The sequence below is a fragment of the Carya illinoinensis genome, chromosome 8, assembly GCF_018687715.1.
Source record: "Carya illinoinensis cultivar Pawnee chromosome 8, C.illinoinensisPawnee_v1, whole genome shotgun sequence".
In the NCBI taxonomy this organism is placed as follows: Eukaryota; Viridiplantae; Streptophyta; class Magnoliopsida; order Fagales; family Juglandaceae; genus Carya; species Carya illinoinensis.
Genome location: NC_056759.1, coordinates 5,356,397 through 5,382,274, shown reverse-complemented (window position 1 = coordinate 5,382,274; position 25,878 = coordinate 5,356,397). Strand labels below are relative to the sequence as shown.

The following is a 25,878-nucleotide window of genomic DNA, read 5'->3' as shown; positions in this document are numbered from 1 at the left end:
ATATAATTACTAGTTAGTCATGATGAAAATTCCGAATATCAGCCAATATTCAACATATATTATATATTTACAGGAATCAATGCTATTGCATTTATAATTGATCAAGTAATTCATATACAATTTGCCTGCGAAGTAATTGATGAGTGCATGGATGGCCGAGTGGGCGAAGATAAGGGAGCTGGGGCTGTCATGGGGTGGCCTTTTGTCTAATCCATGGCCACAAATAAAACTCTATGCGCCGTTGACAATTGTGCGTTTTTCAATCTTGATCATCATCATCAACGACTACGAGTACTTTACTGTATAATATTAAAGAATATTTTATCCTCATGGATCGAAAACAGTCAACATATTTATTTATTGGTAGCTGTATATTGTATTGATCATCATATGTTTATAATTAATGTACATGATCATGAATCCGAGTCAGGCTTTAATTAAGAGATCGAGGGTATCGGTATCAAGTTCTTAACTGTTAGAAACCTCCAAGTATGAGTTGACATTTGATCTTACAGCCACCTACTCATCTACTAAAAGTCTTTAGCAGCAAATATTGACCAAAATTTGCTGCACAGAAGGCTCCCTCTTGGTTAAGAAGTGTGAGAGTTTGTCCCCCATGACTTTTCCTATAAAAGAGGTCATTTGTTGAAAATTAAATCCATCCTCACAGCGGTGAGAGATCAAGCAGAGGGTTGGGCGAAATTTAAGTTTTGAGAAAATCTAGAACAAAGGCCATTTGAGAGATAGAGAACTTGTTTATGAGTGTTTGTAATTTTGTAAAAACATATTGAAAATACTGAATTTCTGCTTCAGTAGACGTAGACAAGTTGCTGAACCACTTAAATATTGTCTCTCTATCGTCTTGTGTGATTTTTGAACAGGCCAAAAGCGCAACATTAACCACATGCAATTAAAATCATATGAGTTTTGGAGAGGGCCATCTGCTTCAATTTAGTGTTAATTTTAAAAAACGTACAGAAGAAATTACAGGCATAGACATTATATATAATAAATCATACAAAATGAGGATTCTCCTCGATCGTGATTAATTATATATCGAATTAGATGGATCAGGTGGAGAAATATGTATTTTCTTTCTTCTAATTTGCTATGATATGACTATATTATATAATATTATTATAACATAAATGATACACATCATGAAAAGCATCCTTAATTAAAGGCATAGATCAGGTGGGGAAATCTTCTGGTAATTGAGACCAATATCCATTCCATTGTAAGCGATGGGAGCAAACATCCACAGATCATCGGAGCTTAAAAGCTACAAAGACAGCCAGGAAATTAAAGCTGTTAATGTTCAATACGTTTTGAGTAAGTTAACACGATCCTAAGCAACTCTTTGATCTTATAATTACCTTGATTTGGAGCTGCAAAAACTTCACATAATTGACTGCCTCTTCGAGCATTGTGCTGATATCAACCTGTCAATGAAATCCCATCCATACATAGATATGAATTTAGGGTTAATTGGATCTTAAAGATCAGATACAAACACCGACTGGGAATCATAAGTATTTGAAAGATCATTACTCACCTTCGTTCCATTGGGGACCAGATTCTGTAAGATTCTCAATCGCTCATTTATCCTTTCCCTTCTTTTCTGCAATAGTTAATAGAAGATGAATCAATAAAATTAAACTTGGTTTAAACGACAGCATATATATGCATTACATTCAGAAGTACGTTTTTTTACCCTTGCATAGAGGCTTTGTGGATCTGTGGCAGACCCTCTACTGGCTCTCGTCTTCCCGCCACTCAAGTTGAGAGGTGCAGAGGCTTCGGAGTCTGTGGTTGCTCCTGCATTAGTCTCCTGGGAAGCATCATCTTCTGAGTTCATGTAACTAGTAGAGCTCTGTCCATCACGTCCAGCATTACTCTCTTCTTCATGAGAACTGTTTGAGAGCTTCTGCTTCTTCTTTGACTGTTCATTCTTCTCACTCTTTTGTACCTGCGCGCAATTAGAAACCAGAAATAAACTATATGTTCAAGAGAAATCCCCTCCACTAGTACTGGAATACAGAAACATGACTTTATTTCGTTTTCAGGTACTTACATCTCTTGAAACCCGAGGTTTCTTCCTTGCATTCTGATAAGATGACTGGGAGCTAGTTTTTTCTTTAGCCTTTCTGTGAGATTCTTGCGTATCAAACTTCCTTTTGGGCAGCAACTCCTTCCCAGAAATAGCAACTTCTGCTGGACTGCCATCATCTAATTTATCCTTACCGTTAAGGCTAATATCTTCATTGATGCCGGCCGTCTCGCACATTCCAGCACCAGGAAACACAGTCACAAAAGAGCCTATATTTTTCTCATCCATCATACAAATATTAAAGAACATATCGTTTGCTACCGGAATATGGTTATAAGCATCACTAAAGTAGTTCTCATGGCTAGGATCAGTGGCAATAAAGATATTGCTGCTACTACAACTTTTACCATTACTACTTTCTTGAGAAAAAAAGTTCAAATTGGGGTTAAGACTCTCTAGAGTATAATGTAAACTATCACTAAGTGATCCGGTCATGCTCGTGTTAGACTCAGAAGTGGGGCAAAAAGATGACGGGACTCGAGCGTTCAAATCCTCATCATGCTCGAGCAGAAATGAGCAATACTGACCAAGAACTTGTGGTGTGAAATCAAGCTCTTGATCAGTGGAGAACATCTTGCTAAAGGAATCCCAAGATTCTCCATCAGGAAAGGCTCCAATAGGCTCCATTTTTTTCCGAACACCTGGGAACCTGTGTTGAAAGAATCGAGTATTCTTCTGTTTGTTTAGTGCTAGTGCTAGAAGCTCAAATGTGTTTGGAACAAGCGAAGATCCTGGAGACAATATTTATACCCGACCCCCCCATATAACATGATAGTAGGGAATGATAATTTCATTTTCATAGTGAATATTTAATTAATAATCATTGTTCATGGGTAGGTCCTAATTCCATGTAACTAATCTTGGGAGTCTTCGGTGGGACCGATACCAGGCCAAGGACAACTCAGAAGAGGCAAGTTTTGCAATGGCTGAAATTAAATATTTCAGAGCTTTATATGACCTTTTAAACACAGTTATGGCTTGCTAAACTGCCATAGAATAACAGAAAAAGGGTCAAAAAGCAATCATTGAGAGGCGACTAACTAGTTTAATGGGTCCCTAAACGGGCATTTAGTATGGTGACATGAGAGTAATTAATAGCATAGCCTGCGTGGAGCAAAGACTCTAGCATTTGATATGGTGATCAGAACGTGGAATTAAGTTCTCTTGAATAGAATAATTACAGAGGGAATTTGGTTGGCATATTAAACAAAACGCAGCAAATGGACGGCCTATATCGTGGGAATGAGTATGACAAATATATATTCTATAGAGGTACGACTGAAAGCCAGACAAGGTCACCGCATAGCTCGTAATTCCTTGTCTCCTCAATGGATTGAACCTAGCTAACTGCAGTTTTCCTTCGGCCAAAGTCGCATGCAGTACTGATTTTTATAATTAAGCAGTACTTGAACTGAGTTATTCATGATCAGGATTCAGGGCACCTGAGCTGGTGATCCTTATTTAGCAGCATCGATTATAAATTCTTGTTGATCTAAAATGTGAAAGACGAACATATATGTATATATAATATATATATGAAGTGAACCCTATAATAATTATTACATATTTAATGTTGTCCAATAACTTCGCTTAGATAATAATAAATGTTAAAAGGATCATAAGTTATTGAATAGTACAGCATAACATTAATTCATGTCTTGAGTAATATTACGAGCGTGTTAGAACATACCCCGGCCTATTATTTGCTCTCAAGTTTTTCTTTTGTTTCTTACTAATTATATGTTTTTTTTTTTCGGGACCAGAATGGTGTTGACTTACAAATGAAAAACGAGGACCAGAGAGTAGAGGTGACATTCCCTTTTATATGTAGTAGCTATACTCGTACATGGTTAGTTTCTAATAATAAGCATTAATTTAGGGAAAAAAAAGGAGTAGCTAACTAATACAGTTAAATAATATAAACATAGTTAAAGTTCGTGAGCTTAATTAATGCTTAAGATCATGATCAGGATCATATTATACCGGCCTGATGCATGTGAAAAAATGTCTGTGGAACGATGAAAGTACTACATGATCGATACTTGAGCTCTTACATGAAAAAATTAATATGAAACAATAAGCAATGTAGACAATGATATATATAACTCCCATGCATGCAGTACTCCCAGTACTAGCTACTCAATTGACAATCGAATATCTATGCAAAGAGAAAGATCGAATGCATGCATGCTCGGGAGTCGGGGCTTCGTTCCTTACGTCTCACACCATATCGATCGTTTATTAAAAATAATGCCGATGGCTTATTAATCCAATAGATCATCCAGGCCAAGCTGTAAAAAAATGGGGACAAAAATACGTAGATTGCAGTAAAAGAACGTGCTGAGAGTTTCGTTGGAGGAAGATTAATATAGATTTGACAATTATACCAATTGAGCATTGATTAAGAAGCACATGAAGAGTTTTTGACAGAGCAATACTACTCATGGGCACAAAAAACTTATACATTCTGACTTTCTCACAAACATCACAGCTTTCATTTAAAAAACAAAATAATATAAAAAACAGTGAGAAGCCACGTGGATATGAAAGTCTTTTTATACATTTTTTATGCGTATTTCTATTTTTAATATCATCATTCACGACTCTGTACATTTTCAAAGAATATGTAATAACTTTTACATTAGATGCTTTAAAAAAGAATCACTTATGATCATATAATTTCCTCCGACCCATTTTAAAAGAGGACGTGTCAAATTTTGAGTGCCGGAAGTACTTCCGATGAAGAAGAAAACTACACTCCCAGATGTGCCGTACTAACTCATGTGCATGATATCTCAGATAAGATAAATCCAGTTCAAGAATATATATATATATATATATATATATAACAATTAACCTTATATTCACTGTGAGCCATTCCATAATGACCTGAACGTATATACGAAGCCATGAAACACACATACACACACATTACATACTGTTCTTTTTAGTCCCCTGCCCCCTAAGATTCTGCCGATTCTCGCGCTTTGATTCACACGTACATAGATATATAGGGGCCACTTTCCTCATCGTCTCTAAATATTTATGCGCTTCTTCGATAAGGTCTTCGTTTGAAAATTGCACCGACCCAGCTTTCACGACCTTTCAATATGTATGTGTATATATATATATATATTTAAATGAAACGAAACCCTAAATATTCCCAAAGCTTGCAGTTTTAATAAATGCATAAGAGAAATATTAATGGAATAAAATCCAGAGATTCACAGCAGAAAGAAGAACAAAACCTCAGAAATCTGATTTTATTCCTCTCCATCAATTAAAAACTTTGCTTTATATATTATGTATGTATATATATTTATGCACTACTGCATGCGTTTGCGCCGTCTTGCATTATTATGAAGTCTTGCATTAAGTAGAATAGCTAGGGTTTGTCTCTCGCCAGTTTTGGAACATCATGATCACTAATTTTCAGCATTAGTAAATTAGAAAACAAAACCTAAAAGACAGCTCCTCGATCTTAGTTTTTATCAATATGGTTGATTTTAAATGCATAAAAAACAATAAAATAGTAACGCAGGTTTAGGTATACGTAAAGACAAGTTCAAGAGCTAGGACGTGTTTGTACACATAACGATCGATCGATCTCCTAGTTTCTTAATTAATCATCTAAAGTCGTCGATCACGTTTGTGGGCCCTGAAGGCCTAACAACCAATTAAAATAAAAAAACATAAAAGTCTTAAACCGTAGTACTCTAGATAAACAAAACTATTAGGGAATTAATATACATTATTTGAGCTAATTAATGAATTTTTCGGAAAAAAAAAATGTGATCGAGAATTCGATTGGTTTAAAATAATTATTAATTTCATTCAATACAGCTTATTATATTTGTCTTTATTCAATACATGCAATAATTAATAAGATATAGAAGTCCATTTCTCACATTTTATATATATATATATATAAACTGTCACATTTCTAATTAATTTCCATCGTTTCTTTTATAAGCTAAGTACTGTCAAAGTATATATAAATAAAGGTGTAGGGAACTGCGTGAGCTAGGGACCAGTTCCAAAATTCCAAGTCGGCAATCATGCATGCATTGTACTTGTCTTGCTTTAGGCTGGCAAGATAATGATTTAAATGTACCAACTGTTGCTCCAAACTCGAAAGTCCAAAAGCATAGGTTTATTTTATTAAATAATTGTACACAAAGTGCCTTTTTTTATTATTGTTTTTTTGTTCTCTTTCGAGTCTTTCCCTTTTCTTTTTAATTGTTAGAACTACACATCAAACAGGTGTTAGAAAGTACACGCGTTTTTTTTTTTTTTAAGTAAATTTATGAACCAACGTAAGCAGTATTTCATTTAAAAAATAAATAAAAAATAAATAAAATTCCAATTGGAATTGAACCTTTCTCAGCCGCGAGACTGATCTCAATCACAGGTTTATTTCAGGAATCGAATTATTGTAATGATTTTATTAGATATTTGGACTAACTTTTTTAGTTTTAGAATAAATATAAATGACATATATTTGTATTAGATTATAATTAGGAACCATCGTTTTTTTAAATGACTCAGGGTTGAAGGAAAAGGATTTTTTAGAGTCTTTTTGAAGTAAGAGCTAGAAATTTTTGGATATTGGTATATGTGCATGTATGTGTTCTCTATAGGTTTTAACTTTTAAGGGTATACAACATTATATATATCAAAGCTAGTATCCCAGATAATTCCATTGTAGAGCTATAGGGATTTTTTTCGAAAAAAATCTATTCATCATTTTATTTTACATCATCCTATGATGTGATATTAGATGATAAGTTTACAAGTAAAATATAATAAATAATTTACAATTATCTAATACCATATAATGAGAGGATGATGAGTAACATTACTCTTTTTCTCCCAAATAATGAAACAGTATCTTCTTCTTTGTTTGAAGGACTCATAACTTTGTTGCACATCGTGTCAGTTAGGGCTGTGTAAACACTCAGCCTCCTCTGACTTCATCCTACTTCCGCTCCAATTCTGACTCTGATGAAGTCAGGGTTGTCTGAATTCGGAGTCGGAGTTACTTCAATAATAGATGTTTGAGTCAAAGTCTGTCCGACTCCAAACTCTGACTTTTAAAAAAATAATAATAATAATAAATAAATAACCAGAATCTGGGCTTTAAAAAAATAATAATAAAAACTTTTGTGTAACGATGTCATTTTCCTCACATGGGGGTCCAAAATGCAAGATCGCCCTTACGTCCTTCTTCCTTCTTCATCTTCTCATTCTCAATTCTTTGTTCTCTCTCACAGCCTCTATTACTGTTATTGCGTTTGCGCCATTTGCTGTCGTTATGAGCCCAAGCCCACTGTAGCATACTTCCCTTCATCAGAGTTGAGTCTCCTCGACGTCGTAAGGGTATTCTTCAGCCCTAATTAATTTTTCCATGATTTTAATTACCAAGCCCTAAATTCTAATGATGTAATTGTTAATTTGTTACTTGTTGGGTTGCTTAACTTGCTTGTAATTGTAAAATGTAATGGATTACGATGGAGTGGAAAACAAGAAAAACTGGTGTGATGAATGCAAGGAAGGTGTTTGTGAAAATGAAAATTTGAAATGTTGGGTTGCTTAACTTGCTTGAAAATGTGAAACCGGTCTCTGAAATCTGCTTTTACAGCATCCTTACCTTAATACAACCAGATTCGTGGATTATTCTTAAGTTTTATCCGTATAGTTACATGAGATGATGTAGTTTCTCAACCCCATTTCTCTGTTTACATGATGCCGTTGAAGTCTTGGTTCAATGCATATACAAAACGATATATGATAATTGATGTGAAAAATCTGCTCATGAAATTGCCTGCTTAGCAGTAATATTTAATAAAATTATTTTAATTGATGATGGTATGTGCATGCCACTAGACCTCTCTTAAATTCATAATCTTTGGTCCGGTTTACATAATTAAGGAGAAACATACGACACATATGCATATAATGTTTATAATGTTGTGAATGGGATCAAGAACCATTAATATGTGACTCGTTATAACTCACCTTTAAATCCTCTTTGGGTTTGCTAGCTTAAGAATTATGGTCTTTAATTTTCTTTTTGTCAGCTACCATAATTATGCAAATCAGGCTTAACTTTTCAAAAGCACTTATTTATTATTTATTAAACTAGTTTTGATTTTATTTTTCTACATCTACTTCTCAACTTCTCAAGGTTTTGACAATCACTCACACCTCATCCAAGGGAAAAAAAAAAAGAAAAAAGAAAAAGAATATTAAAAAAAAAAAAGCTAAAATTATTAGTAACTACCCTTTATTTATATATATATATATATATATCTTTGGGTGTCCAGACCAGCTTATGTGTACCTCGACTAATCCCACGAGATCTTGAAGTTAACGACCAAGTAAACTTCCAGTAACCTGAGATTACTCGAACTGATGATCATTAGAAAACAAACCCAATGCCTAACTAACTGAACTACCCCTCAGGATTAATTATCAGTAACTACCTTGCTACTGTGATTGTCATCCTTCTATTAAATTGATGCTGCAGTTTGTTTACTGATAAGAAAAAAAGTACTGATGAAAAGGGGAACCAAACCCATTTTGGTTCAGAAATTTTGCAATCAATTTCTTTTTCATTGCCTTCTGAAATATTTTCTTCTTAGAGATCCCATTTTATGAGTTCTTGGTGGTGAGAATGTCAGGATTTTGGTACTCTGATAAGTTGATATTCTTGAAGCATTGACTGTGTGTCTATTGGTTTATTGCTACAATCACAGGGGACCGAGATTCCTTGGCTTTGCACCAAGAAGTTGATTCCTTGACACTGTCAGTAGTATATGATCATTTTGATAACAAGACCAAGAAGTTAATTGGTCAGGACAATTGTTCAATGTACCTGAACAATAGTCTTGTTGGTGACTCAAGTGGTTTCTATCAATTTAGAAAATAATTCTGCTGTTTCATCAAACTCGCTAAATAAGCTGAGGGTTAAAATTAAAAACTGCCGACAAAACCACTTTAATTTTAACAGATCAGAGTCTTAAATTCTAATCGCCTCAACCGCCTCCCCTCATCTCACCCTTTTACAATGCAACAGATGGAGTCTGAACAACCAAATATCTGTTGTAATCAAGAGAATGTGTTCTTGCACAAGGGGTGATGGACGAGGAAAGTTTTGAAAAAAGGAGTCGGAATTAATTTTGAAAAAACATCGACTCTATTCAGAGAGAAATGGTTCTCTCATCACATTCAGTTACTAATCACGGGGATAAGGGTGAAAAAAAAAGGGGGGGAAAGGGGGGAGGGGTGGTTATGTCATACCCAAGTCGGACTTTGAATAAAATACAAAATCACAAATTCACAACAATAATTTTGTTTACTGCTTACATCAACTGCCTGAGTCTCTTCCACTTCAACACAAACAAACCTTTATTACCCATCCGATCGTTCCCTGTTAAATCCAAGTAGTGTTCAAAATTCTCTAGCTTGAAGAACACCTCTAGCATTTATGAAATGGTATGAAAACAAGCTCTAGATCAAGCTGCATTAACAAGAACGAACAATGGCTTGTCTCCCAACCGCTCCCTACCCTGAAATATGTCCATAATGCACATCAGGAACACAAGGACGGACTTGGTCTATGTACTTCAGTAGCTCTAGCCATCATTGCAAGAAACAGAAAGTAGTATTTTTCTTTTTGTTTCTAATTATAGATTTCATCTTTGAAGTAATATTCTAAGAATATAAATATAGAAATTCTCAACTTAATCTTCGAAGTCATTAACTACACAAATTATTGAGGTACATAAACCAATGCAATATTGTCCGGCAAATAAATACTCAAACATGTCAAACCACAATGAACCTAAGAGGGGAGGTTTAGATAGTGAGTTAAGATGAAAGTTGAAAGTAGAATAAAATATTGTTAGAATATTATTTTTTAATATTCTTATTGTTTTGGGATTTGAAAAGGTTGAATTGTTTATTATCTTTTATGTGGAAATTTAAAAAAATTGTAATGATTAGATTAGATAAGTTTAGACGAGCTAGGGGGACTTTTGTATCCAAACTGGGCTAAATGCAAGTTTGGTCATCCTAAAGAGTCGTGTCAAAAGGCAAGGTTGGCAAGCAACTTATGTTTTCAACAATATTGCAGAATCAAGCATATTCCATTGCCAAAGCATCCATGGCAAAGCAAAACATGGATTGACATATCACTCGGATCCTTGGGATTGTATCCTTTTAAACATACCAACCACATATTAAGATACTTAATAAAAAACAGCAAAGATAATTTCTCTACTATTACATTGGATTATAAGGCAGCTCACCACATTCCTCCTATCAAAACCCTGAGTCAAAACCTTGGTCTAATAATCGGGCGTGGTCTCTTGTCTAGACAGATTTTTGGTGTCTCCTTCATGGGAGGCACATTACTCTACAATGTTGCAAAAAAGAATGGATAGAGTTTGCTCAGACCATTTCCCCATTGTACTAGATTGTGGAGGCATTCAAGAGGGTAAACGCTACTTTAAGTTTGAAAATATGTGGCTGAAAGTTGAGGGCTTTGTGGATAAAGTGAGATCGAGGAGGATCTTATACTACGTTGAGGGTTCACCTAGCTTTATATTGGCTGGGAAATTGAAAGCATTGAAGGAGGACTTGAAAAGGTGGAGTGCCGAAGTCTTTAGGCTTATTGATAATCAAAAAAGGTCTCTTATGGAGCATTTAAAGGCATTGGAGGAAAGGGAGGTGAGTGCTCCTCTTTCCAAAGAAGACCCTCGTAGGAAACTAGCTACCACTTCGGAGTTGGAGAAGGTGTCACTAATGGAGGAAATTTCATGGAGACAAAAGTCAAGAGCCCTTTAGTTGAAGGAAGGGAACCGTTGTACGAAATTCTTCCACAGGGTGATGAGAATTAGGATGATAAATAGCATTACTCTATAACAAAACCGCAAAACGCATTTGTGAAGGGGAGACCAATTTTGGATTCGGTGTTGATTGCCTATGAATGCCTAGATTGTAGACTCAAGGAGGGACGACCGGTCTTTTATGTAAGCTGGACATGGAGAAGGCCCATGATCATGTAAATTGGGATTTTTTGTGCTATCTACTCGAGAGATGTGGCTTCGGGGAGAGATGGATTTCATGGACTCGGCATTGTATAACTACGGTTCGCTACTCGGTTTTGGTGAATGGAGCACTGGAAAGATTTTTTAACAGCTCCAGGGGATTAAGACAAGGGGATCCCCTCTCCCCTTTGTTGTTTGTCATTGTTACGGATGCTTTAAGCCGCATGTTAAGTGCAGCTGTTAGTAGAGGTTTTATTGCTGGATTTTCGGTGGGAGGGATTACTCTATCTCAATTATTATTTGCTGATGACACGCAGCTGTTTTGTGAGCCGGACAGTGTTCATATGCAGTATCTGAGAGCTGTTTCGCTTTGTTTTGAAACAATTTCAGGTCTGAAGGTAAATCTCTCGAAGTCTAAAATGGTTCCTATGGGTGCTGTGAACAATATTCAAGGCTTGGCATCTATCTTGGGCTGCAAGATTACTTCATTGCCTTTGCAGTATCTCGGTCTTCATTGGGGGCAGCATTCAAGACAGAATCTATTTGGGATGGAGAAGTAGAAAAAATTGAAAGAAGATTGGCCAGGTGGAAACGGTTATATCTGTCCAAGGGTGGTAGATGGACTCTCATTAAGAGCACTTTATCTAATCTCCCCACTTATTTCCTATCCTTATTCCTGATACCCACAAGTATGGCTTCTTGTATTGAGAAAACTTTCTGTAATTTTCTTTGGGGAGGAATGGGGGATGAAACTAAAGTCCACCTTGTGGGTTGGGATAAAGTTTGTTCTCTAATAAGATGTGGAGGGCTGGGGTTGCGTAATGTAAGGGTTTTCAACAAAGCACTTTTGGGGAAATGGTTGTGGATGTATCATAGTGAAAGAGAGCGCTTATGGAGAGAAATGATAGAGTCTAAGTATGGGAGCATTCAAGGGGGTTGGTGCTTTAACGAAGTTAGGGGAGCACATGGAGTGAAATTGTGGAAAAAAATAAGAGCTGGATGAGACAGATTTTCTCAATTTTTCAAAGTCGCAATTGGAAGCGACAACAATGTTTACTTTTGGCACGATGTATGGTGCAGGGACATGGCTCTTAAGCAGGAGTTTCTTATGCTTTACCAAATTGCTTGTGATAAAGAGGCTATTGTGGAATCCAAGTGGAAATAAAAAAATTCTCGGTGGACTCTTTTAAACTTTTTATTCGGCTCTCTTGGGATTTTCTAACTATCATATCTATCCTTGGAAGGCTCTTTGTTTGGACAGCATCTATTGGGCGGACTCTCACCTTGGATAATATGAGAAAACATTTCAAATTGGTGCTATATGTGTAAGAGTGATGGGGAATCAGTTGATCATCTCTTATTATATTATGAAGTGGCCCGGTGTTTATGGAATGAGATCTTTAATAGGATAGGGGGTGTTAGGGATTTTATGTGCTGCTGGAAAGGTATCGGGGGAAATGCCCAAATCGTTGATGTGTGGAGAATGATCCCTCACTGCATTATGTGGTACGTGTGGTTGGAGCAAAACAAGAGATCCTTTAAAGATATGGAGCATTATGTGGATGGACTGAAACATTTTTCTACAATACACTTCTTTCTTGGGCTTCGGCTATTATTTGTAACACGAATAACCTTCATGATTTGCTTGTAACTCTCACTAGCACTTAGTTGTAATCAGGCATGTTTTTTGTATACCACTAGTGTACTTGGGTAAGGCCTCTTATATCAATAAAATTTACTTTTACCTATCAAAGCAAAAAAAACCTGAGTCATTAAAAATAAAAAGAAAAAAGAGCCATTGTTGATCATATGCAAAAGTCCAGTCCTAGGCACTAACTTTGACATCAGATTTTCACCTATTTTGGCAAGGAAGTTTTTGAGTTTCTTTAGCACTCAATTTTATAATATTTTTTATGCCTAAATTTTCTAAATATGGCATATTTGTATGCATATCTTTTTTGTTTACAAACTGTAGATCTTGTTTGCTTATAAGTGCCTCCTTGGTAATTTACCAACTGCAACAGAAATTTAACATAACTTAGTTTAGTAATTGCAATTTGGCATTGAAATCCTAATTTCCATGGATGAACCACATGAGTCACATCAAGTTTTTTCAGATCTTGCCACAGTAAAGTTTTCATGCATAAGGGTTAGTTTACATAAAACTCGGCACATTTTAAAGCTTCGAATCTCAATCATTCTTGATAGTAAGGTACAAGTAGCTTTCTGACGAGGGACATACCTTCAGCTCTGGCAATTCAATAACACAAGCGCACTCAACCACATGAACTCCAACACGCTCTGCAGCCAAAAAAGTAAAATGAACAGGCAGTATAGAGGAACCATTTGAGCAGTATAGAGGCCACTGAACAAGATTCTGACACTTATCAAGCCAAATTGTCTATATTGAAACCATGTTTGTCACTGACAATGAAAGATAAAAGAACACTAAGCCTGTCAAAAGGTAGCTACAATCTCTTCCACCAATACTATTTGAGATGAATTGTCAATTGTAAATTGCTGACGATGTCCATGGACCTGCCTGATCCATCATCCACATTATCAAGCAAAGTTCCTTGTTAGTTGGCTTGCCAATAATTTTACCATATGCCTTTCTGTCTAAAATACACCTCCTCTACACATGTATGTTGTATGTAAAATGTAATTCAAAATCTAGCACATTACCAAGTAGGTTGATTGCAGCACACAAGGTTCCCCCAGTTGCAATGAGATCATCTATTACCAGTGCACGCTCTCCTGCTTGAACGGCCCCTACATGCATCTCCATTTTGTCTGTTCCATACTCCAATGAATACTCTTCCGAAATAACCTCTCCTGTCAAACCATCAAATTGTTAACCATTCCTGAAATCATCTATGGCACCCAAAAATTTCTTGTCAGGTAAAAAGTAAAATGACTTGGGCACAGGAGTACAAAGGAATTCAAAACTCCTTCACACCTCATGGGAATCCAGATATTGAACCTTCGATTACAGCTGCACCTAGGGGTGGCAATTCGTATTTTTGGGTCGTGTTCGTGTCGTGTTAAGTCATGAACATTCGACTATATAAGTCAACCCAAACCCGATCTGTTAAGCTAAACATGTCAAACTTTCAAACCCTAACCTGACCCATTTATTATTGATGGGTTGTGTCATGTTACCCGTTTTGATCCGTTTAATAATTAATTAGAAATAGGTCAACATGACATGACTCATTTAAACCCATTTCATGTAAATGAGTTGAACTAACATGCATAACCCATTCACCTAATTAACAAATTTTCACAAAAAAGTTAAATTTTATATTTATTAGTAGCCACAATATCTTAAAAAAAAAAAAGACTACCGATTAACCAAAAATATCAATAACATATAATAAAACCAATATTAAAAACCCTGCAATAACAAATATGAGCATAGGTCCAAAATTGCAATCCCAACAATAAAAACATAAGTATACTGAGAAATACCAATATTACAACTCAACTATAATAAAATTGTAATTTTGAAATAAATCTAAACCGGTCAAAATAGGTTGATTTCAGGTTGAGCGGATTGATCCCTTATTGACCCGTTTATAAATTGTGTCTTAATGAGCCAACCGTTTTGACCCGAACCTGTTAACATCAAACCTAAACTAGCTAATATCGCGTTGAGTTCATGGTTGTGTCACATATTGACACCCATAACTGCACCCAATTGTATGCTGTATTATGCCAAATGATAACCTTTTCTTTCATTCGAGTGCCCTCTTATTGTTGTTCATGATAAATGAACAATATTCCCTCCTATCTACGATGACTTTGCCTACAGGCTAATGATCTACAAATAATATGTTCCTTTGCTATTACTACCTATATTTCCCTTTTCTCCCAGTTCGGATATGCTGTACTAAAGCATTTTTATTTTCCTTTCTGTTTTAGTATTTGTTAAACTTGATATGCCAACAAGCCAATTAGTAATTGCGGGCACATAGTTGGATTTCTGGGAGTTGAGAGGACTAGTTTCCTCTTCATATTCTTTTTTTGTTTCTCATTTGTCTTCTTTTATAAGCTTTCAGCCCTCAAGCTTAGCATATCTTTTCTTTACATCATTTTTACTGATGAATGATCTATTTCTCATCGAAAGGAAGGATGCACAGACCATCATCATCTTGAGTTTGAAACAGTTGCTATCAATGGATCTTCAACCCACTGATAATATCTAAAGATTACCACCATTGAAGTAAACGCTACAAATTAGAAACGACACACTAGAAGCCTTTCACTTAACTACAGCCGTATGCATATTGAGTTAAGTTGTTCCATCAAGCTTATGACAAAGAAATTGTTGAGAAAAATATGGCTATTTTCCGCATGCAACAATGGGATAATTCCTTGGTATTTTAATGCCTTAGACCCCATATATAGTTTGATTGATCAAGATACGTTGTGTCCGTCCAATTAGTAATTAAAGATGCCATGAACTTCTCATATCCTCTAAAAAAACACCAGGAACATATTAAAAAAAAAAAAAAAAAAAAAAAAAAAAAAAAAAAAAAAAACAGAAAACGTGTGGTCAGGAACATACCAGGCAACTTATTCGGCTTTCTCATGGGGACAAACTTTGCCCCTATAGCCAATGCAATGGGAGGGCCAAAGATAAAACCTCTAGCTTCAACACCTGCATTCATTAATATTACAATTGCGAAATTATTTACAACCCATTACACATGTAACTTACATGCAAGAAAAAATAGTCGATCCAAGAAACATAAATTACCAAACTTTCACTAGTCGAAGATAACCAAAGAAACAAAAATTCCAATCCATACGTTTGAAAATTCGAACTTAGCTGGACATGCCAGCCAACGGAACCTATTATCGAGGAACCGTCCAAATATATGCTACGTAGACTAACAAAGCCAACAGTCTCAAGCTTGTTCGAGTTTTAAAAAAAATAAAAAATAACAGACGAGAATTATTAAGAAGAAGCCCAAATCAAGCAATATCGCAGAATGGAATGTCGTATCTTATCACATGGACCACATATGAGAGAATACCTGCAACCACGGAAATCTCTTTGTCCCTGTACCTCTCAACGAACAAATCGATGGTGTCTCTGAAAGCCCTCGTGTCAAGAAGCAAGGTGGTAATATCTTGGAACATGATCCCTGTCAAATTGGGTAGCCGTAAGCAAACCGAGCCGTCAGGGTTCAAATGCTATAACTACCATTAAATTAGCCCGGCTGATCAAGCTGAAAATCTGGATCTCCCAGGTAGGGCAGTAAGAAAATAAACGTTAAAACATAAAATATACGAAAGCACGAATGGAAGGCAAGCGCACCTGGCTTAGGGAAGTTTGGGATGACTCGGATGGCAGAGGCAATTCTCGCTATGCGATTGCAAGGCTCTTGGCGCTCTTCAGAAGCCATCTTGGGTGGTTTCACAGAGTCACTCGCTGCCCAGTAGCAGTAGCAATGGGAATGTCAAGAAAGAGAGAGACAGAGAGAGAAACTGAGTTGCTTCCTCTTTACCCTTTTGACGCTTAGAGCATTAGTAGGTTGCTGGTCAAAATTGAATTAAAATTTGAGTAGAAAATTTATTTTTATAAATTTAATTAGTGACTTTTTAATAATATTAAATAACAAATTCTTCAAATTTATTATTATTAAAATATTAATTATTTAGTCCATTATCATTATTATGATCCTTTAAATTCTAAAATTTCAATCAAAAAAATTTCAACGCCAACTTAAAAGGTAGAAGACAATAGAAAAAAAAGAAAAACTACAAAATATACTTAGTCTAATTTTACGATTCTGAAAATATTAGAAAATGTTTATTAATTTATTGAATCGTTAAAAAAAAAAAATCACGCAATTAGAAGAATTTGTTGTAACAATGAATATCAAGTAATAAAAACTTCCCAGAAAAAAGAACAGGAGACCTTAAAAAAGAATCGAAAAAGTTTTGAAAGGTAGTATCAATAATGGCGGATGTTTTGTTTTCTCAGATTTTTAAGCAACCTAATTATAATTCGAGCAATATTTAAATTTGGTTAAGCCACTACTAAAGCTTTGACTTGGACCAGATAAAAAGCAGACAGAAGACAAGCAAAATGACCAAGTTACCCACTCCCTAAAAGTCACTTTTGACGAGTAAAAAGAAATGAACTTCCCTAAAAAACCTCTTTCGACGAAGACGGTAACACTCGAAATGGACAATACATTTAAAAATACAACAACGAATGATCCAAACTAATGGAGGATCAAATGCCAGAGACAGAGTCACAGACACAGATTTACCAGAGCAGCGCAGAGGGGAGAGAGCGGAACGGTAATTCCGAGAGCTACTCGAAATCGATTGAGCGCGGGAGGAAGCGGAGTAGCGTCGAAACGGAGCGGCGAGTGGTCGGCGGGAGGCAGTGGGTGAGGGAGAGATTGAATTCGAGCATAAGAGAATCGAGGCTCTTCGCATCATTGTTGACTGGGTTATACTTGCGATCATTTGGGGACTGTGCAGTAGTCCGTACGTAGCCATGGGAAAGATGGGCGTGGTAGCTCTGGATCAGAACTCTGAAAAAGTGAGTGTAAAATTATAACATCAGTTTATGATTTAATTACGAAGGGCATTTCGGTCCAACCGGCGGCTGCTCCGTGGAGCAAGGTCCATGCGCTTCTTGACTTGTAGTAACCTAAGAAATTGGAAATTATGTATACGTTGAATTAAATTTTTTAAAGTTTAAGTTATGATGTCCAAGTTTTAAGTAGTTTCTTTTTTTAAAACGAAGTTTATTATTAAAAAAATAATTTTTTACATAATTTTTAAATTTAATTATTTTTTAAAATAAATGTGCAAGAGTTGTATATCTTAAAATTACAAATATCATTTTATGTGTTTATTACTTTAATTTTTTTGATTTGTTTTTTATTTTAAAGTCTATGACTTTATTTTCTTCAACATATTTAAGTTACAGAGTTAATATAAAATACTCAATTCTTTCTTTAAATTTTTCCTTTTAATAAAAGTAATTAATTAATTTCATATTTTATATTTAAGCTTTTTCTATCATTTGTATAGACCTAAAAATGGGAAAATTAATATGTTTTTAGTGTTATAAACTTTGATACAAGAAAATAAAAAAATAAAAACAAATTCACTCAATTACTCAATTTTAGTGTAATTCTCAATTTTAGACAAAGTATAAAATGAAGTACTCCGAAAAACTCTAGAATCTCAATTCCAATGTCACTGGGCCGGCTAGGTGGGCCCCCCACATCGAGCCCATCTGCCCATCCCCGCATGAATTCAAGCGGGCAATTTGCCCGACCCAAGTAAATGGGCAGGCGAGATTTTGTTAAAAATAAAAAGCGTGGATGGGGCTAGAATGAGTATCCTCACCCGCATAAGTTGTATATATAAACTTAAAAAACCTTAATTCATTCCCTTCATCCCTTAAGCACCCTAACATCTTTCTCCATCCCTCAATTCCCTCCAGCCATTTATGACTCCCTGTTTCATTGCCAATCCCAGCCCCTCTTCATCTCCTTATCCACTTTTTTTATTTTTTTTCTTCGAGGTAATTATCCACAATTATCCCCACGGGCCATAATGTGTCGCAAGTCTACTCAAAGGAACAAGGCTCCGACGGCGTGAGTCTCTACATAGACTCATTGCCAATAATGCTACATACAGGCACAAAATTGTGCGTGTACACAGACTCTCACTATGTGGCAACATGTATTTATTTTATTTAAAAAAAAAATATGACACAGGATGTATATCGCATTGGTAGTATCAACTCTTCTCTGATTTCCGTTTCAACTTCCAAAGCAAGTAAAGAAGTCTAGCTAAAAACTGCAATCCAGCAGTCAAAAACCACCATTCATGATCTACAGTCTTTCTTTACCACCCTATTCTCTCCCCCCCTCTCTCTCTCTCTCTCTCTCTCTCTCTCTCTCTCTCTCTCTCTCTCTCTCTCTCTCTCTCTCTCTCTCTCTCTCTCTCTCTCTCTCTCTCATGCCATACCCAAACCTTCCAAACAGGCTACATAAAAGTGTTTTTACACTACACACAAACAAACCCTCTCTCTCTCTAAGAATGATCGAGCCAAAATTTGTAAAGAATGAAAAAAGAAAAAAATAGAAAAAAATAAAGAAAGATAGAATTGGAAGGGCGAGAGGAATGAAAGAAAGATATGTCTTCTATTGTCCTCCAACCACAGCACTCATTCCTCCCCCTTTATCCCCCATTTCTTTTCTTACTCCTATAAGGTGAGCTTTGCAGTTTTGTCTAGTCTCTAAGTTTTGGTCTTGGAATTGTGGTTTTGGAAAAGAAATCGAGAAGGGTTTCAATGGGTTCTCATCAATCTTCAGTCTCGACCTTTACATCTCTAAAAGTCCCAATTCGAATAGGATTAATCTATTTCTTGACTGAGATTGGAGTAGTGAGTTACCTAGGACCAAATCGAACTTGGAGAAAAATCCTCAGACAAACAAAAAAGGTAGATAGGGTTAAGAGTTCTGTAATGGGTAGGGGAGTCACACAAAAAGGGTAGGGCAGACAGAGGGCTGGGGGAATTAGAGCAATCTAGAGCAAAATGTGAAACGCATCGTTTCAACATGGATAGAGGAATTCATCAGCAATTCAGCTTCAACTAAACGCACAGTTTCATTTAACCAAAAATGATGAGTTTTACTCCATGTAAGATGTCATCCGTGGGGCCTTCTGTCCGTATGCCTGGGTTTAGAATTTTTCACTCATTGCCAATTATAGTCATGGTTCTCTATGCAAACCAACAGGCCATAGCATCATCGAGATTTGCTTAGAGAACTGCGACCACAATGGGTTGTGGGTCTCTGCGTAAACACATTGTCGTGGTTCTCCGCGCAAAATCATAGTCAGTGGCCTGCTCAAATCCTTTATTTATTAGCTTAAGATATATTTATTTCATTGGATTTGTGTATTTAGTGTTTAATCTATCAATTTGGTGGGTGAATTTGTTAATTTGGTGGATAGATCTATGGATCTGAATTGTTTGGCGGATTGTAGACTAGCTACAAGGTCATCCATCTATCCAACAACCAAATAGGGGTACCCATATAACTGGGATGGGGTTGGAAAGTGGAACTGAAAAGTGTTCCACTACCTAGATAGGCACGAGTAGCGAATTGGACAGCTGCTCGCCTGTAGGTTACTGCAGGTTGCTTTTTTTTTCCAATTTTCTTTTTATATTTTTTTAATCATTTTCTTAATCACTAAGTAAAAAAAAATACACCAATATATTTAAAATCACTTTTTTAATCACTAAATAAAAAAATAACGATCAAAATGGACGGTCAATCCCAAGCGGCACAATAGATTTTACCTCAAGGAAAAAATGGTGCTTTTAAACCTGAAGATTTAAAAACATAAAAGAATACAGTGACCATGTTTAGCTTGAATGGGGTATTCTTTAGACTAGCCCGCCTCGATGGAGATCCCTTAAAAGACACGTTTGATTTACACCAATAATTTTTATCAAAAATTCTATACGCAGTCATTTTTGTGGACTCCTTTGTGCACTTCAGTGATATGATTGGTTGTGTATTAAAAAAAAATTAATCCAGCCAATCATATCAATGGAGTGCGCAGGGAGTATGCAAAATTGACTGTATGTAATATTACTCAATTTTTATTATTCCTTAGGGAGTAAAAACATTTCTATTCCCATTCTTTTAATATAGGAATATCTACTTCTATTCTTTTTGTTTGGTGACAAAAGATGACTATTCTAAATAAAATAAAATGAAAATTTCAAAATATCCGATCATTACAACTTTTTACAAAAATGCCATTATTCTTTCTTTAATTTTAAATATTGAAAAAAAAATGGTGGCTAACTAATAGGGTTATAAATGAACCAGTCTGTTCGATAGACTGCTTAGTATTCATCTAGTTAAACTTGAATCGAACTCGAGTTATTAAAAAAAAATCACTCTTAAAAGCAGATACTCACTCGATTAGTAAATGACACGTATCTAATAAAACTCAACTCAAATTGGTTGAGACTCATTAAGACCCGCTCATTTATGTTCGAGTCGACTCGTTAACTCAATTTAATTAAAACACATTTATATATCGATAAATATATACATACATCTATATATACATATATATTAGTTAATAATATAAGCATAACACTTGCATAATTAAATATATAATATATATTATATATTTAATTATATAAAATATATATGTAATCTAATTACTTATGTCTATATGTTAAATATACTTCATAGTTATATTTTATAATTTGCATAATAATTAATCGATAAGATTTAATAACTTCGTATATTAGTATATGGAAACCATATATGAAATAAATATATACTATCATATTATGTGTATGTATTAATAATTTATGTAAGCAAATAATATATTGTTATTATGAATAAATATCAATTAGTTAGATATTAATTATTTATAAATTTTTAAAATCTTATAATTCAATAGAGGTTCTATTGGTTAGTTGTACAAATTTAATATTATATTTTTTTTATTTATCTTATTTATTTATTATTAAATCTTATTCAAAAAATAAACAATTTGAACCGAACTGAGCTTGGCTTGACTTGAGCTCGAGTTAAAAATTTAGCTTATCAAGTCGAGTTCAAATAAAGAATAAATAAAAATTACGAAGCTCGAGAATTTTGAATTGAGTCAAACTCGACAAGCCAAAGACTGGCTCGACTCATCTTTATTACAGCCCTATTAACTGTTGGGTTGCATGTAGAGACTGGTATGCGAGCAAGAAATGGAGAAATAGAAAGTTCACTTGACTTTGCGTGACTTGGTGCTTAAGCGAAGCTCAACCCGTGAATTCGCTTGAGTTTCACGCGATAATGGGCTCAAGCGATACATAAACTCTAGTGTTCGATCGAGCCAAGCTCGACACCCCGCTCGAACTAATATTCATTGGTTGTTTGCTTGAGGCGCACTCGACACGCCGCTCAAGTGAATAATATATTTTTACTAAATTAGGGTTTCTAATATTGTTTATTATAAATATGTAATTTTTGACTCATTGTATACAATTTTTTCAACATATTTTGAGTGAAAATAATTGTCAAGTGAGTGCATGTTGGGTGAGAGAAAAAAATCCTAAAAAGTATAAGTTGAGATTGAGTAATTATAGTCTCCTTTAGTTAATAAGAATTCTACAGCACTGTAGATATAAGTAATTTACCAAACTACATATATTGTGTATCGTGTGTTTGTTTTTATTTTGTTTGTCATCGTTGGTATGTGTTTTGCAAAACACACACCCACCTATCAGCATGAGGGTGGCCGACCTCCTCCAAAAAGCTCTTCCTAAGTGGTCTAGCCACCTCATAGGTTTTGGTGCCCGGCCAACCAACGTAACTTTAAAATCATTATTAAAGAAATAAGTTGTAAGAATTTTACACATTTTCTTTAGAATAGTCATGAGTGACTTTCCTCGTATTGAAGAATGGCTAGTCTCATGGAATGGTCATTCCTTATCTAATAGAGACAACGAAACAAGAAAAAAAGAAAAGAAAAAAAAAAAACAGTGTTATTCCTATAGTTTATCTATTATTTTTCAGTATCCCATTCCGCGAACTTAATATGTAATTAAAGTTATTTTTATTAAATTCTATTAGATCTACTTTATATTTTATTTCTCTTCCACTTTTTAAGTTTTAGAATCTGTCCCCAACGACAAGTCGACAACTAGGAGATGGGAAGCAATTTTCATTTTAAAAAATGTTGTTTTTTTTTAAGCTTACATAAGCCATTACCATTTTGAAGAACATTTTCAATGGCTAACGTATAATATAAAAAATATAAATTTTTAGAATAATTGTTTATAAAATGAGTGCCATCCGATTATGTAGAACAATATGTAAAATACAAATCGCAATAGTAACATGTTACATATTGTCATATAGTAAATACTGTTCATCTTTTAAATAATTTTTTTATTATTTATATTTCATTTACTCCTTTATTTCTTTTTACTTTAACATTTCATACAAATTCTTTTTATTGTTAATCATTTAAAGCAACTCTATTTTATTTTTTCTAAAAAATATCTTGAAAATATTCTTTATCTAATTTTTTCATATTTTGATTTTATTTTTAATTTTTATTTGATTTATATATTTTTGTGTGCCACTTTGAAGCTGTCGGGCTGGTCTTCTGGCTTTAACAGCCCTCAATCACAATCTGCCACATCAGTTTTTTTCCTAAAGCATGATAGACCTTATCACAACAGATCTTTCGAACTGCTTACACCTGATAGAATTCAATTCTTCAACATTCAAGCCTTTAGCACCACCACAAGAGTGCACTTCAGCAGCGTCATTCGTCACTGTCGTTCTGTGGTTTCTGGACCACCTTAACTCTATTTTTAACTCTGTTTTCATTACATATCACTGCTGAGAAGAAGAAAAAAAAGAAGGAGAAGAATATGACTGCTTTTTTTCCCTCTTAACGACAATCCCCTTTTCACAGAAGGCAATCACTTTGTTATTGTTGAAGTTGTTCAGTACCACTTCATATGATTAATCAGTCTCCTCGTGGACTTATAATTACAAGCACCTTTAAATTATCTTGACATTTATTACAGCCAAAAAAAGAAAGAAAAAGAAAAAATAAATATTTTTGCTCAATGGGACAAATTTAAAGCAAAACAAGATTGCAAAAAGACTGGTATTTTGAGGGGGAAAAAAACTGGGCAAAATATTTTGGAGATGAAAAAGAGTCCCTTAGTACAACTAATTGCACACTATTCTCTTAGATCGATCATTCTTTTCTTCTCTTGAAAGTCAGTACTCCAGCTCGAGTCTCTTGTCCCGTTTCAAAGCCAACCTTATCTTTTATTGGACATCGATGGTTGAGAGGGAGTTCGCCAATGAAGGTTCTGAGAGGTGGGTTTCGAGCTGGGATAAGCTACAAGGCTGCAAATGTGAGGTTTGGACAGGGGGGTTATAGGTGTTCAACAGGAAGAAGAGATCTGCGCATGAGAGGGGGGAGATCTGTTGCTTTTTAGTCAGAGAAGAGATTTTAGATGGGGAGAAATGAGTATGAAAGTCGATTTTTTTCTTGAAGTGCGGTCTCATTGAAGTGTAAATAGAATGCTTATGTGTCATTAAATTATTGGAGGGCTGATTTTTAGTGGAAGTTAGCCCGACCGGTTATAAAATTAACTCTTTTTATTTTATGTGTGTAGGACTGAATTATATTGCATTGTATATAATAATATATTGTAAATATAAAAAAAAATATAGATATTATAAATTTATTGATAAAAAAATATATTTAAAAAGAATAAAAAATATTAATTAAATGATATGAAAAAAGTTGATATATGATATATTGTAAGGAATAAATCTACCCAACCCCCGGTTCCCTCACCCCACACCACACTCCTGACGTGGTGAACCCGATTCTTCACACACGTCACGGTTCAATCTCTCGTTTCTCCCTTCTCTCACTCAGCTCCCTACTTCTCCAGTTCCCCCTCTTCTCATAACCAAAACAACGAGCATACAGTCTCTTCTCCTAGATCTCTCGACACCGAGCTAATGCTCATCCATGAAATACCCTAAAAGACTTTTTCCTCACCTCTCACCCAGCCCCTTCTTCACGTCTCTTTTGCCAAGTTTTTCACCATTCGCTCGGTGTAACTCGCATTCCCATTACCGCAAAGCTTCTCCACCATCATTAAAAGCAATTCTTTGTCTCGCTTGAGCTCGTAATCAATCTCCATTCTCTGGAAAAATTACACCACATCAGTCGACCTCTCAGCACAAATGAGCCTATCAATGGCAGATTCCAGGATTTTAGACCCAACGAGTACCTCCATTCATGAGGAATTCATGGATCTCCTTGAAATATTTGCGTCGGCCGACGTAATCGACGAAGTAGGACATAGTTAAATCTATGTGAGTGAAACTAGGGTTGGAGATGAGCTAGTGATTAAACCCCAGGACCGTACGGCTAGCATCGGGGCAGAGATTGATTGTGAAGAGGACCAAGTAAGGTATTGGATTGATGTGCGAGAAGCTTAGGTGGAGTCTTTCGGAGATTGGAAACGGTTCTGACTCAGGATATTTTAGTAGATCGGAAGAGAGGGGGTGGGGAATGGGATTTGGTTCTTGTGGCGTGGAGGAGGACGGCGATGAAGCAAAAGTTCTCAACAGAGAGAGAGAGAGAGAGAGAGAGAGAGAGAGAGAGAGAGAGAGAGAGAGAGAGAGAGAGAGAGAGAGAGAGAGAGAGAGAGAGAGAGAGAGAGAGAGAGAGAGAGAGAGAGCACGAGCTTTATGGTTTATTGGGGAAAAGAAGCTGTCTTAAAAACCTAGAACTAGGTTTGCCATATGAAGAGTCTGTTTGAAGTTCAAACAGAAGAAGGAGAATGGAGAACTCAGGCAGATGAGAATCCATGACCTACCTTCATTCCTTGGTCAAAACGCACGTTTCATGTTAAAAAAAAAAAATTAAATGCCACGTAAGCTGGGTGTGTGGAGGTTGCAAAATAGTAGGTGGTTGTGTAGAACGACTCTATTGTAAGTAAATAAGAAAAAAAAGTGAAGTTTAGTGAGTATTTTAAAAAATGAGATAACGTGAATGTTTCTGGAAAGAGTTTTAAATGGACTAAAGTCCACTTGGCCCAACACCACGCGTATCGGTACTTTCTTCTGGAAAGAAGCACAGCAAATGTCATGTTTT

At 35.4% G+C, this 25,878-nt stretch overlaps 2 protein-coding genes and 1 long non-coding RNA gene across 3 annotated transcripts; 1 reads left to right on the top strand and 2 right to left on the bottom strand.

The window, feature by feature from the left end:
- Positions 1-1,177: 1,177 nt before the first annotated feature.
- Positions 1,178-2,737, bottom strand: LOC122318765 (transcription factor bHLH84-like). The gene is made up of 5 exons (XM_043136370.1): positions 2,075-2,737; positions 1,715-1,969; positions 1,556-1,621; positions 1,377-1,442; positions 1,178-1,282 (listed from the first exon to the last, which is right to left on the bottom strand). The coding sequence occupies exons 1-5, from the start codon at positions 2,735-2,737 to the stop codon at positions 1,178-1,180; spliced, it is 1,155 nt and encodes a 384-aa protein (XP_042992304.1).
- Positions 2,738-7,283: 4,546 nt separating this feature from the next.
- LOC122319198 lies at positions 7,284-9,071 on the top strand. The gene is made up of 2 exons (XR_006245035.1): positions 7,284-7,489; positions 8,869-9,071. It is a non-coding gene; the product is annotated as an uncharacterized LOC122319198 (long non-coding RNA).
- Positions 9,072-9,404: 333 nt separating this feature from the next.
- LOC122319197 (adenine phosphoribosyltransferase 1-like) lies at positions 9,405-17,734 on the bottom strand. Its single transcript, XM_043137152.1, has 7 exons — positions 17,451-17,734; positions 16,490-16,603; positions 16,206-16,316; positions 15,734-15,826; positions 13,849-13,998; positions 13,406-13,464; positions 9,405-9,681 (listed from the first exon to the last, which is right to left on the bottom strand). The coding sequence occupies exons 1-7, from the start codon at positions 17,683-17,685 to the stop codon at positions 9,628-9,630; spliced, it is 816 nt and encodes a 271-aa protein (XP_042993086.1). The 5' UTR covers positions 17,686-17,734; the 3' UTR covers positions 9,405-9,627.
- Positions 17,735-25,878: the final 8,144 nt, after the last annotated feature.

Bases quoted from the DNA above. Each gene is read 5' to 3' on its own strand.
- LOC122318765 (XM_043136370.1), bottom strand. From the start codon at position 2,737: ATGGAGCCTATTGGAGCCTTTCCTGATGGAGAATCTTGGGATTCCTTT. The intron at 1,622-1,714 runs GTAAAAAAACGT...TAACTATTGCAG, and splicing joins CACAAAGCCTCTATGCAAGG to AAAAGAAGGGAAAGGATAAA. The intron at 1,443-1,555 runs GTGAGTAATGAT...TTTCATTGACAG, and splicing joins TGGTCCCCAATGGAACGAAG to GTTGATATCAGCACAATGCT.
- LOC122319197 (XM_043137152.1), bottom strand. From the start codon at position 17,685: ATGGCTACGTACGGACTACTGCACAGTCCCCAAATGATCGCAAGTATA. The intron at 15,827-16,205 runs GTATTCTCTCAT...TAATGAATGCAG, and splicing joins AGAGATTTCCGTGGTTGCAG to GTGTTGAAGCTAGAGGTTTT. The intron at 9,682-13,405 runs GTATGTCCCTCG...GACATATTTCAG, and splicing joins TTGAATTGCCAGAGCTGAAG to GGTAGGGAGCGGTTGGGAGA.